The following is an 18224-nucleotide window of genomic DNA, read 5'->3' as shown; positions in this document are numbered from 1 at the left end:
AAATAATTTCTTTTAAATGTAGTCATATGGTCCCTTACATACAAGACCATGTCCTTGGATACAGCCGCCTCTGCTGGAGGTATTGCCCAAAGAAACAAAAGGTTTTTGTATATGAAATGTCCGGGAGTTACTGCATATCCTACAGCCGTCCTGTGGTAATGACCGATGAAGCCAGGAAGTCAAACAGGACTCAATAGCGCATGTCTGGCCACTACTGCCTAAATGTGAGGTGGTTGTATCCGAGGAAGCTATCTCGTTTCTAAGGGACAACATGACTACATTTATGGAAATGTTCTTCACACAGGAACATTTTTTTAAATAAAATCCAATTGAAGAAATGTTTACATATTTAATGAAATTAAATGTAAATGTCCAGATGGGAATACCCCTTTAAATATCGTCAACGCAAAAACGAAAAATTGTCTTGGCGTTAAGGGGTTAATGTTGCTCTTAAGGCTCATTCACACTGCCGTCTGCGGGGCCGTACATGCGGCCGCAAATTTGCGGCAAAGCGGAGATATGGTGCCATACATGCTCTATCTTTTGGCGAGTGTGCGGCCGTGTGCCGCTGTTTTCTATGGAGGGAGGAGGGGTCACCCTCCCGCACGGGAGGGCATACCGCGTGTGTATGTACCCTTAAATGGCTAAGCTTCAGAATTTTTCTACAACAGGGGCTTCAAAATTACAACAGCGTTCCACTTTACCATGAAAATGATAAGAGATGCTTTGTGTACCTTACAAAGGCATGTTAAAAGGAAATATCCTCATCGGTATAGAAATGGTTAATGGAAAAGGAAAACAGACATAACCATACAAGTAGGAAAAGTGGAATAATCGTCTCTACATACGTGTCTGTGCTCCCCTGGTGCGCTGCCAGGAATCCTGCAATGTGCCCTGACTTCATTAAAGGGGAAGTCAGGGCGCAATGACTTATTCATCAGAGGAAGAAGTGGTTAAAAATAGTGTAACCCTCTGCCTGGGTGTCACTTTCATGGGGAGATGTGACACCAGATGATCAGCTGTGCCTGGAGAATGCCTATAAAATCCTGTGATAATCTTCAGGGCAGACTGTCACCAAGACATGCAAATACGAAGACTGGCAGGAGATAGTCACCCTACTCTCCCCGGCTTCTGAATGGCAGATGTGCCTGATTTATTTATATTATTTATTTATAATTTAGGACACTAGGAAAGTTGGGTGACATCCTGTTCTCAGCATAAGTAGATTTCGGTTTTCATCTGAGAGAGTGAGGAGGGATTGGTAGTCGTACACTACAATGACATCCCATTACTTTCTACCATCTCAACCCCCAGTGACGCTTCGGTGCTGCCACCTACAGGCAGCTGACTGCTACTAGCACCAAGCCTCCCCTGTTACTGCTTACAAGGTGTCTATAACGACGGGGTGGATACCGGATGTGAGGAGTTGAGCTCTCGCGAGACTCTGTTGCCAGGAGACTGTGTTACTGTGTATCACAGGGAAAGGAACAAGGAGCAGTATGGTGAGTACAGTGTAATATCTGCATAGTGTATAACCTGTGCTGTAACATCATGTGACCCAGCTTTCCCAGGAGCAGATAATGGAATTGTATTATAATGCATGATGTTATCACTGTGCCATAATATTTGATAGCCAGAGTTATCATAAGGAATGGATCCCATGAGAAATAAAGTGCAATTCATTTATAATCCACAAGTCTGGGACCTGGTCCTTAGTGTGAATATCTGAATATCAGGACCAAAAAGCTCCTGGATAAATGGACGTTTACTATATCCGGTTAGTCCATGTATCTCCATGTGGAGGGCTCAGTTATGAACTGGTCATGTCATATATGTTATTGGGGTTTTCTCCTTAATATTTATGATATGATCTAATTCATGGGGGGTCAAGGATCATCAATGCACGGAGGACCCTACGCAGACTTTCGGTTCTGATTTGGGGCAGATTTTTTTTGCTGTGCCCAATTTGTCAGTGTCTGATGCTGATCTCTTGATAAATCTGTTGTCATTTAAGACTGTCTAGTTGTACTTTGTACCTGCCACCTTTACAGATGACAGGCCCATTTTTGTTCACCAGCCACAAAAAGTGTAAAAACTACCTCAAACCTTTTGATAAATGTGCTGCGTTAGACATTTTTGGGGGGAAATTATCACAGAATTCTGTGTTAAACAGATGTATAAATCTTCCATAATCTGTAATCTCCCTTGCGCTGGTACTGCATGTTATCTCATAGACTATTTATGATCAGTTCTGGGAGACCTGTCAGCACTGTAGCACATTTTTTTGAAAGGATTTAACCTCTTTACAGTACACCACTAATTTTGATAATGTGCCAGACCTGACATCAGGCTGACTACTGCATGCTGAGCAGTACATAGTGGGGCTCATTTACTAAGGGTCGTGTTGCTCAGTTTCGTCAGACTGTGCAACTTTTTCGCAGATTACATGTCTTGCACAGGTATTTTAGCGCATGTAATCCTTTTTTTGCGCAGCTGCGCTGGCTTGCATGCGCTGCAATTTTGGGAGCGTGCGTCATACAAGACCTGACTGATTCAGACTGAGCAAATTGTGTCGCAAGCCCTAGCCCTAACATGCACCAGTAAAAAGATGGTGAACTCTGTCGGACCTGAGCGACACATGCAGGATATCAGGCATACAATCTTAGTGAATATTGGCACAGTGCATTATCATTGGACAATGCACTTTGTGTGAACTTCAGCATTGTATGTAAATAATACAATACTCATACCATAGAGCAGTGATGGCGAACCTATGGCACGCGTGCCAGAGAGGGCACGCAGAGCCCTCTCTGCTGGCACGCGTACCTTCTCCCCAGCCTCATCAATGATACCTACCCCTGCCGGGTCCCAGCACTCTGTTGACCGCTCGACCCCGGCTACCGCTGCCTGCTCGTTCGCGCCTGGCCCACCCTGCTGCCTGCAGAGTCGCGGGGTCCCGATGCCTGCTTGTCCCCGCCCTGCTGCCTGCAGAGTCGCGGGGTCCTGATGCCTGCGGGGTCCCGGTGCCCGCTGCCTGCGGGGTCCCGGTGCCCGCTGCCTGCGGGGTCCCGGTGCCCCATGCCTCCTGCCTGCTCCTGTGCTCCGACGTCACTGCTCCTGTGCTCCGAGTCGCGGGGTCCTGATGCCTGCGGGGTCCCGGTGCCCGCTGCCTGCGGGGTCCCGGTGCCCGCTGCCTGCGGGGTCCCGGTGCCCGCTGCCGGCGGGGTCCCGGTGCCCGCTGCCTGCGGGGTCCCGGTGCCCGATGCCTGCGGGGTCCCGGTGCCCGATGCCTGCGGGGTCCCGGTGCCTGACGTTTCCGCGGCTGCTGCACTTAGTAAGGCCCTCTATGTGTGTCTGTCTATGCTGGTGTGAGTGTATTGGAGTGTGTGCTGTGTGAGTGTAGTGGTGTGGAGTGTGTGCTGTGTGAGTGTAGTGTAGTGGAGTGTGTGCTGTGTGAGTGTAGTGGAGTGTGTGCTGTGTGAGTGTAGTGGAGTGGAGTGTGTGCTGTGTGAGTGTAGTGGAGTGTGTGCTGTGTGAGTGTAGTGGAGTGTGTGCTGTGTGAGAGTAGTGGAGTGTGTGCTATGTGAGTGTAGTGGAGTGGAGTGTGTGCTGTGTGAGTGTAGTGGAGTGGAGTGTGTGCTGTGTGAGTGTAGTGGAGTGTGCGCAGTGTGAGTGGAGTGTGAGTGTAGTGGAGTGTGCGCAGTGTGAGTGGAGTGTGAGCGGAGTGGAGAGTGCGCAGTGTGAGCAGAGTGGAGTGTGAGTGGAGTGGAGTGTGTGCTGTGTGAGTGGAGTGGAGTGTGCGCAGTGTGAGTGGAGTGTGAGCGGAGTGGAGTGTGTGCTGTGTGAGTGGAGTGGAGTGTGCGCAGTGTGAGTGGAGTGTGAGCGGAGTGGAGTGTGCGCAGTGTGAGCAGAGTGGAGTGTGCGCAGTGTAAGCAGAGTGGAGTGGAGTGTGCGCAGTGTGAGTGGAGTGTGAGCGGAGTGGAGTGTGCGCAGTGTGAGCGGAGTGGAGTGTGAGTGGAGTGGAGTGGAGTGTGCGCAGTGTGAGTGGAGTGTGCGCAGTGTGAGTGGAGTGTGCGCAGTGTGAGTGGAGTGTGCGCAGTGTGAGTGGAGTGTGCGCAGTGTGAGTGGAGTGTGCGCAGTGTGAGTGGAGTGCTGTGTGTGCAGTGTGAGCGTAGTGTGCGCGGCGTATTACCAAAATTTTCATACTCCTCCTCGGGTAAAAATACTCCTCAAAAATGGTGAGAGGAGTATTATTACCCTTCTGGAAAAATGTTAGTGCGACCTCTGATAATGGTCTTTTATGCTATTTATGTGGTTGTAATGGTGGCGTCATGATGTCACAGTGTTATTTGTCTCATGTATAGTGGTATTGTGGCGCTATTGGACTAAACTGCTATGTTGGCACCTTGCACTAGAAAAGTCGCCTTTGGTTTGCAGTTTGGGCACTCGGTCTCTTAAAGGTTCGCCATCACTGCCATAGAGTGCAGATAGTAACCATACACTGATCAGGTGTTGTGGGAGATCACAAATGGAGGCACACTTTAAATGTAAAATATCTATCCGTTACTGTAATGCTTTTCAATAATGCAGACTCAGCATATTATGATGGGTTTTTTTCAGCCGCCCAAAAAGAAAGCGTCACCGAAGAAGAAGTCTGCCAAGGGAAAGAAGAGCCCTGGGTTGGTGGATGGATTAGCCACTGAGGAAATGAGTAAAGAACAGGTAATACATAGAGAGGGACAAGAATTGCATCATTATAGAAGGCCTTTATCTTAGCAGCATCAGTGGCAGGTGCTCTATTGGTATATCCTTTTGTGTAATATAACTAATAGTAAGCTATTATTCCTTAGCTGGAGGAGCACATAGGACGTCTGCGAGAGGAATTGGACAGAGAACGAGAGGAGAGGAACTACTTCCAGCTGGAAAGAGACAAGATCCACACTTTCTGGGAAATCACTCGCCGACAACTGGAAGAGAAGAAATCTGAACTCCGTAACAAGGACCGTGAGATGGAGGAGGCAGAGGAGAGACATCAAGTGGAAATTAAGGTATGAGCATTTGTGGCCAGGGGGTTAGAGATCTCACTGTATGTCATATGGGTACTGAATGTTTGAACAAAAAGTACTCAGCAAACTCTGCATCACATTGTAAATTACATTGTAATTTGCCCAGATCTATTGAACTGGCTGCACCAGTTTCGGTGTGACTTTGCAATAGAAAGAACATACAATCTGCATGTACATGTATTTATAAAGTGTCTGCGACCAATTTTGTGTCACAACTGCTCTGTCCGACAAGACAGAAAAAATGTGCACCTAAAGGGGAGTGTTACTGCTTATTTAGAGTTTGTGACATATTTATTAAAGTGGCTTGATAGAATTTTGTCGCACTCTGTACTTTAAAAGTGCACCAAAAAAAATGGTGCACACTTCCAGGGCAGTGCAGGTTGCGCCTGATATTTGAAGACTGTGTGCCAGTATTCAATAATCTGGCGCACTGTGCATATTTGTGAGCCAACTGCACTTTGCATTTTGCCTCACTTGGATACGACCATCTCTGCAGGAGTGATTGCACAAAAAACAATTTTTTTTTTTTTGCAAAGGTCAGGAGTTACTGCATGTCAGACAGCCATCCTGTGGTAGTGAACACTGAATCCAGGTGGGCGGGTAGCTCAATAGCGAATATCTTGATAAAGCTGCCAGGGTGCGGGGGTGGTTATATTCAATGACATTTCGAAGGGACAAAATTACTACATTTATTAGAAATCATCTTCACAATAGTATATTTTTATTACCGTATTTTTCGGACTATAAGGCTCACAAAAAATCCTTTGATTTTCTCAGAAATCAAAGGTGTGCCTTATAGTCCAGTGCGCCTTACACATGGACCGTTCTGACAGACAACAGCTGCCTTGAACTGTGCACAGGTCTGCCACCTGCTGGTCATACATCCTTATAATCAGGTGCGCCTTATAGTCCAGTGCGCCTTATATATGAACCTAGACTTTTTAGCAGGCATTTATTGATAGTGATCCTTATACTCAGGTTTCACAAAAATCTGTGTAACTTCATAAAACTGATCATACATCCAAAATTACCCATTATCCATCTGATGATGCTGGTATATTAAAGGGATACACACTGCACAGACATACACAGATATGAAGGGAATAGGACTAGATGCTTATTTTGGATGAGAGACATAAATGGAAGTCACATATTGGGATGGGGGCAGTTTAATAGTTTTTAATGAAAAGCATTTGTAACAAATGAATGGCCTAAGTTTATTTAATCATCAGGTAGTTATTGGCATGAATATCTATGAAAATTATTGGGGTAAACACTGTTTTGGTGGTTACTTAACCCCTTAACGCTCTGCGCCGTAGCTCTACGGCGCAGAGGTATAAGGGATGTATGAAGAGGGCTCACGGGCTGAGTCCTCTTCATACAAAGGTGGGGGTTTTTGCAAAATGCATAAAACCCCCACCGCTAATAACCGCGGTCGGTGCTAGCACCGATCGCGGCTACTAACCCCCCCGTTGCCGCCCCCGTTGCCGCCCCCGTTTTTCGATCGCCACGCCCCCGAACGTCATCGGGGGGCGGCGATCGGTTGCCATGGTAGCCTCGTGTCTTCTTTTGACACGAGGCTATCTGGCAGCTGCAGATTCGTTACAATGAGCCAGTGGCTCATTGTAATGAATGTGCTGCAAAAATGCCATATATTGCAATACAGAAGTATTGCAGTATATGGTAGCAGCGATCTGACCATCTAGGGTTAATGTACCCTAGATGGTCTAAAAGATAGTGAAAAAAAAAAAGAAAAAAAAAAGTTTAAAAAATAAAAAAAATTTATAAAATATTAAAAGTTCAAATCACCCCCCTTTCCCTAGAACGGATATAAAACATAATAAACAGTAAAAATCACAAACATATTAGGTATCGCCGCGTCCCAAAATGCCCGATCTATCAAAATATAAAAACGGTTACGGCCGGCGGTGACCTCCGAGGCGGGAAATGGCGCCCAAATGTCCGAATTGCGACTTTTACACCTTTTTACACAACATAAAAAATGATCAAAATGTCGCACAGACCTCAAAATGGTAGCAATGAAAACGTCGCCTCATTTCGCAAAAAATGACCCCTCACACATCTCGGTGCGCAAAAGTATGAAAAAGTTATTAGCATCAGAAGATGGCAAAAATTTTTTTTGCTTTTTTGTACACATTCGTTTCATTTTTGAAAATGTATTAAAACACAATAAAACCTATATAAATTTGGTATCACAGCGATCGCACCGAACCAAAGAATAAAGTAGGCGTGTTATTTGGAGCGAAGAGTGAAAGTCGTAAAAACTGAGCCCACAAGAACGTGACGCACGTGCGTTTTTTTTTCAATTTTTCCACATTTGGATTTTTTTTTCAGCTTCGCAGTACACGGCATGTTAAAATAAATAACATTACGGGAAAGTAAAATTTGTTACGCACAAAATAAGCCCTCACACAGGTCTGTACACGGAAAAATGAAAAAGTTATGGATTTTTGAAGTTGGAGAGCGAGAAATGAGCCGAAAAACCCTCCGTCCTTAAGGGGTTAAAGGGGTATTCCCATCTGGACGTTTACATTTTATTTAATTCATTTGCCATATATAAACATTTCTTCAATTGGACGTTATTAAAAACAAATGTTCCTGTGTGAAGATAATTTCTCATAAATGTAGTCATGTGGTCCCTTAGAAACCAGATAGCTCCCTCGGATACAACCACCTCACATTTTGGCAGCAATGGCCAGACATGCGCTATTGAGTCCTGCCTGACCTCATGGATTCAGCGATCATTATCACAGGACGGCTGTAGGATATGTAGTAACTCTTGGACATTTCATATACAGAAAACTTTTGTTTCTTTCTGCAATCCCTCCAGCAGAGGTGGCCGTATCCAAGGACACAGTCTGCAGACCATATCCAGACCATATGTCTGCATTTATGAGAAATTATCTTCACACAGGTACATATTTTTTTTTAATAACATCTAATTGAAGAAATGTTTATATATGGCAGATTAATGAAACTGAATGTGAATGCCCAAACGAGAATACCCCTTGGGCCTGTAAGTTTATTCCTATAGCAAAGTCCATCTTATACAAAACATCTGTGATCGTGATGGACCTTGGGAAACAGCATGGACACAGAGTCCTCTTCCATTAAGTTAGCATTTTCTGGGAAATAAAGGGAATTCCCTGATGAAGTGTCTAATTCTAGGCTCAAGAAGCCAGCATTCTTTCCTCAGGCCATTATTCTTTTGACCAAACTACAGATACTCCAGAGCTGGTGACAATTTTTCATGTTTAATGCTGTCATTTTTTGTGATTTTCATTCCGGAAAGTGCTTTCTATAAAATAGACCACAGGCATAAATATAAGTGTGAAACTTAGATCTTATGTTATAGGAGTTAACTGTTAGAGGTTGTATATACTAACAGCTTGCTGTCTGTTTTTATTGACAACCTGTTCTTGTCCCTTCTCACGGTTTGAGTACAGGGCAATGACAGCTGTCTTAAACCTCAAATTGAGCTCAGATCACTTACCCTAATCTATAGATTTCCTTTTTGTTTTTCAGGTATACAAGCAGAAAGTAAAACATCTACTGTATGAGCACCAGAACAACATTTCAGAGCTGAAAGCAGAGGGCAGCGTCACCATGAAGCTGGCACAGAAAGAACACCACACACAGGAGAGCCTGTTTCGCAAAGATATTCGAGGTCTACGAGTGGATATCAAAGAGCAGGAACTGGCCAATGAGATGGTGGTGAAGAATCTCAAAATGGTAGGAAACAAGGGAACAGATGAATAGTGATCAATGTAATGAATGTATATTATGCATGTACTTGCCATCACATTCTGTATAGATATAAGCCCTATGTGGTAGTTAGCATCTGGAGCACCACATGCTTTGTGCAGTCACAGGGTACCAAATCCAGGCTAAGACTATAGTACAGGCAGTCTCCCGGTTACATTCAACACAGATTCCTTGGGTTTGTATTTGAATTTGTATGCAAGTTGAAACTGTATATTTTATAATTGTAGATCCAGACAAAAACATTTTTTGCCCCAGTAACAATTGGAGTTTCAAAATTTTTTGCTGTATTGGGACCAAGGATTATCAATAAAGCTTCATTACAGACATCTTACAGCTGATCTTTGCAGTCTGGGACTAAAGTAAAGCATCCAGAGAGCTTCACCAAAGGTCACAATGGGCAGAGGGGTCTGTCTCTAACTAGGGCATCCTCCCTGACTAGGGTCATCTGTGAGTCAGGTGTCCTTAAGTAGGGGACCACCTGTAAATGGGAAAGTGGGCTGAGGGTCAGATAACGTTCAAAATATTGCTACAGGATTTATTACTTTTTTATGCTTTGTATGCCAGAAAAGTGACGTGTATGATGTAATAAATCTGCCCTTATATGTCAGTAGGTGGTGGTCACATGGCTAGAGTTTAATTCACTCACATCCTAATTTTTGGGGGTTGGCTGAGTTGGAAAGGGATGAGTGTTTGTAAGGGCGGTGGGGATGAGGTTGTTTTGGTGGCAGGGAATGTAATGCTCCTAAAAGCTATAGTTCACTATTGGAGTTGGAGTTATGATAGTTTCCATTACATGTGCGTTATGTTTGATATTATTCCCTCCCCGAAACTGGTTATTGTTTTCTTTTTTGTTTATTCTTTTGTTTTTTATAGAAACAAGATGAAGAAATCACACGATTGAGGAATGATTTTGAAAGACAAGTGAAAGGTACCCCCTTCCATGCATCCTTGTATTTTTATGTTTGTATGTTTTTACAAAGAAGTAAATCTACCATCAAAATCAATCATAATAAACCAGGGAGACTTTCTCATAGATCCAGACACTGGGACTGTGGTAATCTTCTTAGATATCCATGACCTTCTTCCTTCTATAATCAACTTTTATACTAATGGAAACCTTAGCACCTCTGTGATCTGGCTTTACAAGCACTTATGTGTCACCCTTCCCCAGAGTAACAGTCTGTACATGCAGATCACAGAGGGGCTAGGGTAACCCCTCAAGCTCATTAGCATAAATTGCTGATGGGTGTGGGCCCTGGCCCTAGATATCACAAGAACAGTGGGGCGTGGTACCCCCAATTTATGGAATGGACATAACCATTGCTGCTCCATTCACTATTTATGGCTCTGACTGAAGTAGCATAGTACTGCGCTTGGCTATCTCTGCCTTAGAAATTACTCTATATACTCCGGTATAAGCCGACCCAAGTATAAGCCGAGGCCCCTAATTTTACCACCAAAAACTGGGAAAACCTATTGACTTGAGTATAAGCCGAGGGTAGAAAATGCATTGGTCACAGCCCTCCACCCCCAGTATATAGCCAGCAAGCCCCCAGTAGTATACACTAAGCCTGCCCCCTGTAGTATACACTAAGCCTACCCCCTGTAGTATACACTAAGCCTACCCCCTGTAGTATACACTAAGCCTGCCCAATGTAGTATACACTAAGCCTGCCCCCTGTAGTATACACTAAGCCTGCCCCCTGTAGTATACACTAAGCCTGCCCCCTGTAGTATACACTAAGCCTGCCCCCTGTAGTATACACTAAGCCTGCCCCCTGTAGTATACACTAAGCCTGCCCCCTGTAGTATACACTAAGCCTGCCCCCTGTAGTATACACTAAGCCTGCCCCCTGTAGTACACAGCCAGCTGGCAGAGACGCGGCCATGCACTCTACCGGCAGGCGCATACTATGACACGGCCGCTGCTGACATTAAAGAATGCGCCAGGCGGCGGACAACATGGTCGCGTCTATGCCAACTGTTATAGAAGACCGAAGAAAGAAGAGGGGCTGCAGGGAAGACAGAAGAGGATCCGTGCCAACATCGGGGCCGCCAGAGGGTGAGTATATATGTTTGTGTTTTTTTTTTTAATTGACTCGTATATAAGCCGAGGTGAGGTTTTTCAGCACATTTTTTGTGCTGAAAAACTCTGCTTATATACAGTTATAGAACAGCAGGGTGCATGTGCTGCTCTTTTAATTTGAGGTCACAAAGGACCTCTGTGCTAATCTAATTTGTGCTAAACTGAAATGAAATACGTTAACTATTGGGGATTACCTTAGATGGTGGAGATGGGAAGCAGCATAAAAAACATACAGGCACCCTTGTTGCTTCCACAGAGGTGATCGTGGTCTCAATTACTGGAACTGCAGAAAGTGACCAAGGAGTAAGTAAAGGATTATAACTTCACCTCTATTTGAAGTCATTCACAGATTAAATGGATATTCCGGGAATTAAAACATCTGTTACAAAATCCCATAATCAGAGTCAGACTGGGGTACCTGGGGCCCACCAGTGAAATTAATTTTGGAGGCCCACCAACTACTACACAGAAATATTCCAAGATATGTAGTAGTGGGGGCAGTAAAACAAAGAATAAACTAAGCCCTTTCTACCTTCCTTTCTGCTTATGCACTGCTCCTGGTTTGTGTGCAGTGGTTGCAGTGGTGACCTTATCTTAGGGCATTGATGTTAGGGATAGTATAAGAATTACCCCTGGTGTCCCGGGCTTTCTGCTAGTGGCTAGGATGTGGTTAGGGATGTAAGTGCAAGGACTACATTCGTAAGCTGAGAGCTGTCTCACACTAGAAGGTTAGTTAGTGAATACAATACTGATCTGACATAGGAACAAATAGGATCTAGTACCTCACAGGTGACATGTCTTTTCCTTCACGTCCAGAATCGTTGTAAAATGATGATTCAGAAATGTGACGTGTCTGCTGGATGCATTCTGGTTGCAGTGTGTGAACCGTGCATGCACAGGGATCCAGGGTACACAACACATGCATAAAACACTTCAGAAATGCAGGACATTTTGACAGTAGATAAGTCAATCACAATGGAGGGGGCCGCTGAGCCGGACTTTAGCATTCAGCTCCTGACTCCCTGACTATGATGCTCCTTAACAGACGGATTTAATTTAGATTTTTTTTTCAACAGGAAAAGTGGATCACTTGCTGCACACAGCACCGGTTACTGGGAAACTCCCTGCTGACAGTGTATTTCTGTATATTGCCCCCAGATATCTTATATGCTTTCACCTCTGTGCATTTTCCAAACCATTTCCCATCATGAATTTCAGTACTGGGCCCCCTGGAATTATACACACTGTGTATAATTAAATGACAACTAATTGCATATTATCTTCTATTTTAATGAGCCATATGAATATGAATTATTCTTATTCCCGGAACACCCCTTTTATCTCTATGTCCCCTTCATCCCTACATGCAGAAATAGAATCTAAATATGATAAGAAGATGCGTTTACTGCGAGATGAGTTAGAGCTCCGTAGAAAGACTGAAATTCATGAGGTTGAGGAGAGGAAGAATGGACAGATCAATACTCTGATGAAGAACCATGAAAAGGCCTTCAGTGACATCAAGAACTATTACAATGACATCACTCTCAACAACCTGGCTCTGATCAATTCACTTAAGGTATGTAAAGCAAGGCTCCATGGTGGTAGGAAACTGGCCTATATTAACTGACATAATTCTGCCGATACCTGCATAGTGGTTAGTGTGAGGGGAGCTGGTTAGATAAGTAAGTAGGGTCAGAGATAAGCAAGTGCTCTAGGCTTAATATGCCATAAATATTTAATCGCCTCCTTTAAGGTGCACTTGGTTTTTCTATGGAAACACATGGTTGGCCTATAGACGATCTTTTTTGCTATATAGATACTGAGCACAAAAGTCTAATTTCATCTGTCCCCTTCTATTCTTTCTCCAACTTTAAAGAGGGTTTCTGTTGAAGGCTGTATACCTACAATAACAGGGAATTCTATTCACTTTAATTGTATACATTTGCATACTACAGATATCCATTGCACAGACATTTTGCTTATTGTTTTATTCACTGTCAAGTTTATTTTGCCCTGAAGGTGTTGCACTACAGCTGGCCATACACCTGACATAGCTGTCACCTGGATAAATGTGTATCTGCACTCTCCCATAGGCATTTATGCATATGTGGCCTATCCGTACATGCATATGTTATGACTGGAATAAGGACTGTCAGTGGCTTAACAATTACTGCCCAATTTCTATCTTTCCCAAAATGTAAGTCAGGAGGACCCTATGCACATTAGATGGTGAGCTTGTCCCAAAAATATCCCAAAATCACAGTATAGGCCAAAATATGGTCAGCTTAACAGATATTGGACCACATTTATTAAAGTATTTGCACCACTTTTCTGTCTGACTTTGCACTGAAAAAACATATGAACTGCTTGCACATATATCTATGAAGTTTCTGCTCTAAGACTGTGCCGCAGCTGCGCTATGCTCGATGCACCACAGATTTCTGCACCTAAAAAGGGAACCCCCCTTTTAGGTGCAGGATTTTGTGGAGCATTGGGCATAGTGCAGCTGCGGTGCAGAGTTGGACTTTGCACCACATTTATTTCCGTGACTTGTGTTGAATGCCCAATGTTCAAAAAAGCTTGGTGCGCCCTTCCAGAAAAGTGCAGGGTGTTCCATATAAATGAAGACTTGCGCCAATCTTGATTAATCTGGCACGCTCTTCAGCAAACTACAAAAAGTGCACTTTGCTCTACTTTTGATAAATGTGGCCCATTGTGTGTTGAGCTCTCTGTTATTTGCTTCTCCTAAACAAAAGATTTCATTCTGCTGATTTCATTGTGACAAAGCAATCCACATATCTCACATATCCTGCTATTTGTCAATAAAATATAAACTTCCATTGTAACAGTCCATTATGTGTCCCACATTACAGGAGCAGATGGAGGAGATGCGTAAAAAGGAAGACCGCTTAGAAAAGGAGATGGCGGACCTCCAGTTACAAAACCGGCGTCTCACTGAACCCCTGCAGAAGGCACGTGATGATGTTACCGAGCTCCACAGACAGCTAGCCAGTTATGAAAAGGACAAGACGTCTCTGGCAGTAAGTCTCTGAATCTGCTGTGACAGTTTTTTTCTCTGTTACATCTTTTCATGGTAAAAATCCCTCATGTCCATGCCTTTGCAGCATAATATCATTGTGATTCGCTCAATAGGATGTCTGCCTTGAAGGAAGGAAGTCCTACTGTTAGTACATGCTGTGTTCTGGTCTTCTGTCTATTACTTTTGCACTCTACGTTTAATGGATTTTATGCTGCATTTATTCTTCTGGACTCCCATGGAAGCACAGATAATTGCCAGGAGGTTGTACATTTTATATTTGCAGTATGGAGGGATGCAATTTTACCATATTGCTACTTCACATAATTCATAATACACTATGAATAGCATAACAATGAGGATAAAAGAGGTGGTATGTAATATACATACATACATTATACATTTTCTACAATCTTGGAAGAATTACCAGTGCTTCAGGAGACTTTTCTTCAAAAACTTCTCACTTTATTATGTTCCAATAAAAGCATATTTCATGGCAATGTGCATAAATGTACATGACACGGCACCTCAGGTAATCTTGGTAATTCTTCCAAAATTGTAATCATGCCCGGAGTCCGTGGGGCTTTGGGTGATCCAAGCGCTGGGAGTGAATCGACCGGAAGGGAGCTGAACTTTGGATTTTCTTGCTTGTAATTATACATTTTCTGTATTACATTCATAGTGAATATTATCAAGGGAATTTTACCATCAAAATCAGGCATGGATAAACCAGGGGCACTTATAGATCAATCTATGCAAAGTGACTGTGGTAATGTTCTATTTGATATCCATGACCCCTTCTTGCTTAAAGCAACTTTTAAGTTATGCTAATGAACCTGGAGGGCTCCTGGGGGTGGTTCCCAGAGCCCCTTGGTGCTACAGATTCACAGGCTGTTACAATGTGCAAGGGGCACTTCCCCCCCATTATGTGCTGAACCTTTCTCTGTCACAGTGAGATTACATCAGGCAAAGGAAGGAGTAAAGTGCTGACATAGTAGGGGTGAGGATGAGACAGTATAACAGCGTGTGAAGCTGCAGGATGTTGATGCAGGAAGTTGATTTTAGAAGAAAGGATGCCAAATATAAGAAGATTGCCACAGTCATGGTGACTGATTCTATCATGATTTTTATCATGCTTAATTTGATGGTAGGTTTCTTTTAATATTTCCGCTTTGGATATTGGTGACTTATTTGGTGAGTGCCTGACACTGCCAACAATATGCTCAATAACAGAAATCTAACTTAGTTTTTCAGCTCAGATCACTCCTTCTAGAGGCTGTTGGAAATAGCTGATGGGGGTACTGAATGTTTAACCACTGCTGATGTGCTATTAATATATTCTATGGATAGGTTATCAATATCCAACTCTTTAAAATATTACCATTTATTACTTCTTTTTTTAAACTTGGTTAATGTTTGACCCAGTTAGAAGTAGTGAGGATTTAATCAGGGTATCTTCACTTCTTCTCGCCTCATATGATTCCTTCTCTCAATACAAACTGTCTGTATATGGCTGCAGGCTCTAAACAAATGACCATAATAATTGTTTTACATCTTCCTGCAGAATACAAAATCTCGCCTGAAATCAGCAGAGAAAGAGCTAGATGATCTGAAATGGGAACATGAAGTGTTAGTGCAAAGGTTCCAGAAGGTGAGCACTGGATGGATGCGAGCTGGATGGGTGCTGTAATAAGCTAAAGTGAGCATTAAAGGGGTTGTCCAGGAATGAGTGCTTTTATACATGGCTGGGGGACTGTAAAAATAACCAACATCTTATTCTTCCACTCTTATTGGCAAGGCTACCGGTCGCCCACTGCCGCATACCTGGTACTGAATTAGTTTCATTTTGTATCAGGGGTGCAGCAGTGTTCGGGGCTGGAGGCAGGCAGTGACTGATAGCTCTTTTCTGTTGTTTTTTTATAGCACCTTCCGCTGTGGATTCCTGGACAGTCCTTTAAAGGGACCTCTATATCAATAATAATAGTTGTTTCGGGTAGTTTAGCACCCAGCACCTCTGCCAGTCAGCTGCTATACAACATGCTCATTTCCGGAACACTGCTCTGTCTGTAGTGTATGTAATATTTTTGTAGTGCAGGGGAAGCTCAGTGTTGGCTGGATGACCATTCATTATGAACCTCTGCATAGGTCATTAGTAGTAAAGGGAGACAGAAAACCCCTTAAGCAGAAACTTCCATAAATAGAAATGCATATCAATGTACTAATGCAGCAAATTGGTGTAGCATGCTGAGGTTAATAGTTTCAGAAAAGCTTCTAATGTAGAAAGTCAACCCATAAGCAAACAAATGCATAATACATGAACCATGGTTAAAACAAAATTAATATAATATACCGTAAGTAGTTATAGTGAGCTCCCAATGGTTCTTTCTAGATGTGCCGTTTAATTTTCCTGGGTAATGTAGTTCATTGACGATGGAGGGAGGGAGTTACTGCATATACAGTAGTAGATCTGGATTTCTTCATTTACAGCTTATTTGCATTAGTATGTGTGCATAATAAATAACCTTTCTACAGATTGGTTTTTACTACTTAGTTTTATTTCGATCCATCTTACCTTATAGATCCAGAGTGAGCGGGATGAGCTGTACAATAAATTCACAGCGGCAATTCAGGAAGTTCAGCAGAAGAATGGCTTTAAGAACCTGCTGCTGGAAAGGAAGCTACAGGCACTGGGAGATACTCTAGAGAAGAAGGAAGCCCAACTCAACGAAGTGCTGGCAGCATCTAACCTGGACCCCATCTCTCTGAGTACTGTTACTCGCAAGCTGGAGGTATGAGATGTTTGGACAGAAACCTGTTTAACGAGGTTGTTTAATGTCCTTTACACATGCAAACAAATCTTTTTCTTTCTTTTTCTGCACAGGACGTCTTAGACACCAAAAATAACGCCATTAAAGACCTGCAGTATGAACTGGCTAGAGTGTGCAAGGTAAGGACTGATAGCATTTGGGAGCCCTGGTAAAGGAAGCAATCACACCTATTCTTAGACACAGTTGACGACATCCAGTACCAGTTAATGCATATTAAAGAGTCTTCGCATTTATTTTAGCTAACAAGCAGAAAATGAGTCAGGTTCGCTCACCACCAGGTTGATTGGCACTCAGAAAATCTGTAAAAATCGTTGTGCAGCTTTATTCATCTGATTATAGGTACAATACAGGCAAATGGCAATAACAAGGAATTGGATGCCATACACATCTGATGCGTTTCAGACCATCAGGTCCTTAGTCATATGACTTATTTTATCTACTGCTTCGCATTTATTTTACCCTGGTCTCAGATGTTCATACAATAGTGACCGTTAAGCTTAATATTTGCCTCCTAAAATCAATTGAATCCAAGCGCCCAGATTTGATATTGGCTTATACCGGAATCTACCATTGAGTTGCCACTGTATGCATAAAGTTTTAGGATAAATCAGTACCAAAAAAGCTGCTGAATTAAGGACTCTACTTTTATTATGTTGATGACTTCTCCATAGACAAGTGCATCAATATCAGATTGGATGCGGGGGAGGGCTGAGCGGTCGGTTAGTGTCAGTCCCCCACTGATGTGATATTGATGACCTCTCCAGTAGATGGTAAAAAACCTTTAATATGATGTAATTGAATCCTGTCCATATGTGCTATATCAGAATTTATATTTATAAAATGGTTTAGCTTTCTAAAATCTTTTATTGCCACACAATTTTAGGCACACAATGACCTACTCCGTACATACGAAGCCAAGATGAAGGCATTTGGAATTCCTGTTGAAGAGTTGGGATTTAAACCTCTGGAGAGTCTGGTACCTGGACAGACCTTTGGACAAGGCCCGGCAGGCCTGGTAGCAGCCAGCACTTAAAGCTGTATTCATCAGGAAGAACAATGAATCATCACAGTCCTTACTGATAAACCATTTGCACATGGATATTACAGAGTATTTATTTTTTAAACAAACCCTCAAACTTTCAGATTCTATAAACTATTACAAAAAAAGTCAGAACCGTGTCTTTGTTAAATGTGATTCAAGCTTAACGTAAGAAAGAGAAAGCACCTTGCTGTTCAGATTTATATATTAGACACTAAGGGGCAGTGATAAAGCAGTAAGTTGAGACGCTAAGGTTGAAAAAAAAACTTGGGCAACTAGTTTAACAACTATCTATTTCTGCAGTGATAAACCAGAACCATTCCAACCTAGTCTTAATAGTTGTCATTTCTCCTTCATTTGTTGTTGTCATTGGCATAATTGT

General features: G+C 42.9%; 1 protein-coding gene across 2 annotated transcripts; it reads left to right on the top strand.

Moving 5' to 3' along the window:
- The first annotated feature begins 1365 nt into the window (after positions 1-1365).
- Positions 1366-17902, top strand: GAS8 (growth arrest specific 8). 2 transcript variants are annotated; one of them, XM_072117393.1, is made up of 11 exons: positions 1366-1502; positions 4621-4722; positions 4851-5048; positions 8613-8819; positions 9726-9780; positions 12309-12514; positions 13812-13979; positions 15540-15626; positions 16555-16764; positions 16857-16922; positions 17687-17902. In XM_072117393.1, the coding sequence occupies exons 1-11, from the start codon at positions 1500-1502 to the stop codon at positions 17834-17836; spliced, it is 1452 nt and encodes a 483-aa protein (XP_071973494.1). In that variant the 5' UTR covers positions 1366-1499; the 3' UTR covers positions 17837-17902. The 2 variants fall into 2 exon arrangements, with proteins under 2 accessions (XP_071973494.1, XP_071973496.1); XM_072117395.1 differs by lacking the exon at positions 1366-1502 and adding an exon at positions 1680-1777.
- The last annotated feature ends 322 nt before the right edge of the window (positions 17903-18224 follow it).

The sequence above is a fragment of the Engystomops pustulosus genome, chromosome 7 (genome assembly GCF_040894005.1).
Source record: "Engystomops pustulosus chromosome 7, aEngPut4.maternal, whole genome shotgun sequence".
Classification (NCBI taxonomy): Eukaryota; Metazoa; Chordata; class Amphibia; order Anura; family Leptodactylidae; genus Engystomops; species Engystomops pustulosus.
The sequence above is the reverse complement of the archived record's forward strand: the minus strand, read 5'-3'. Positions and strand labels throughout refer to the sequence as shown.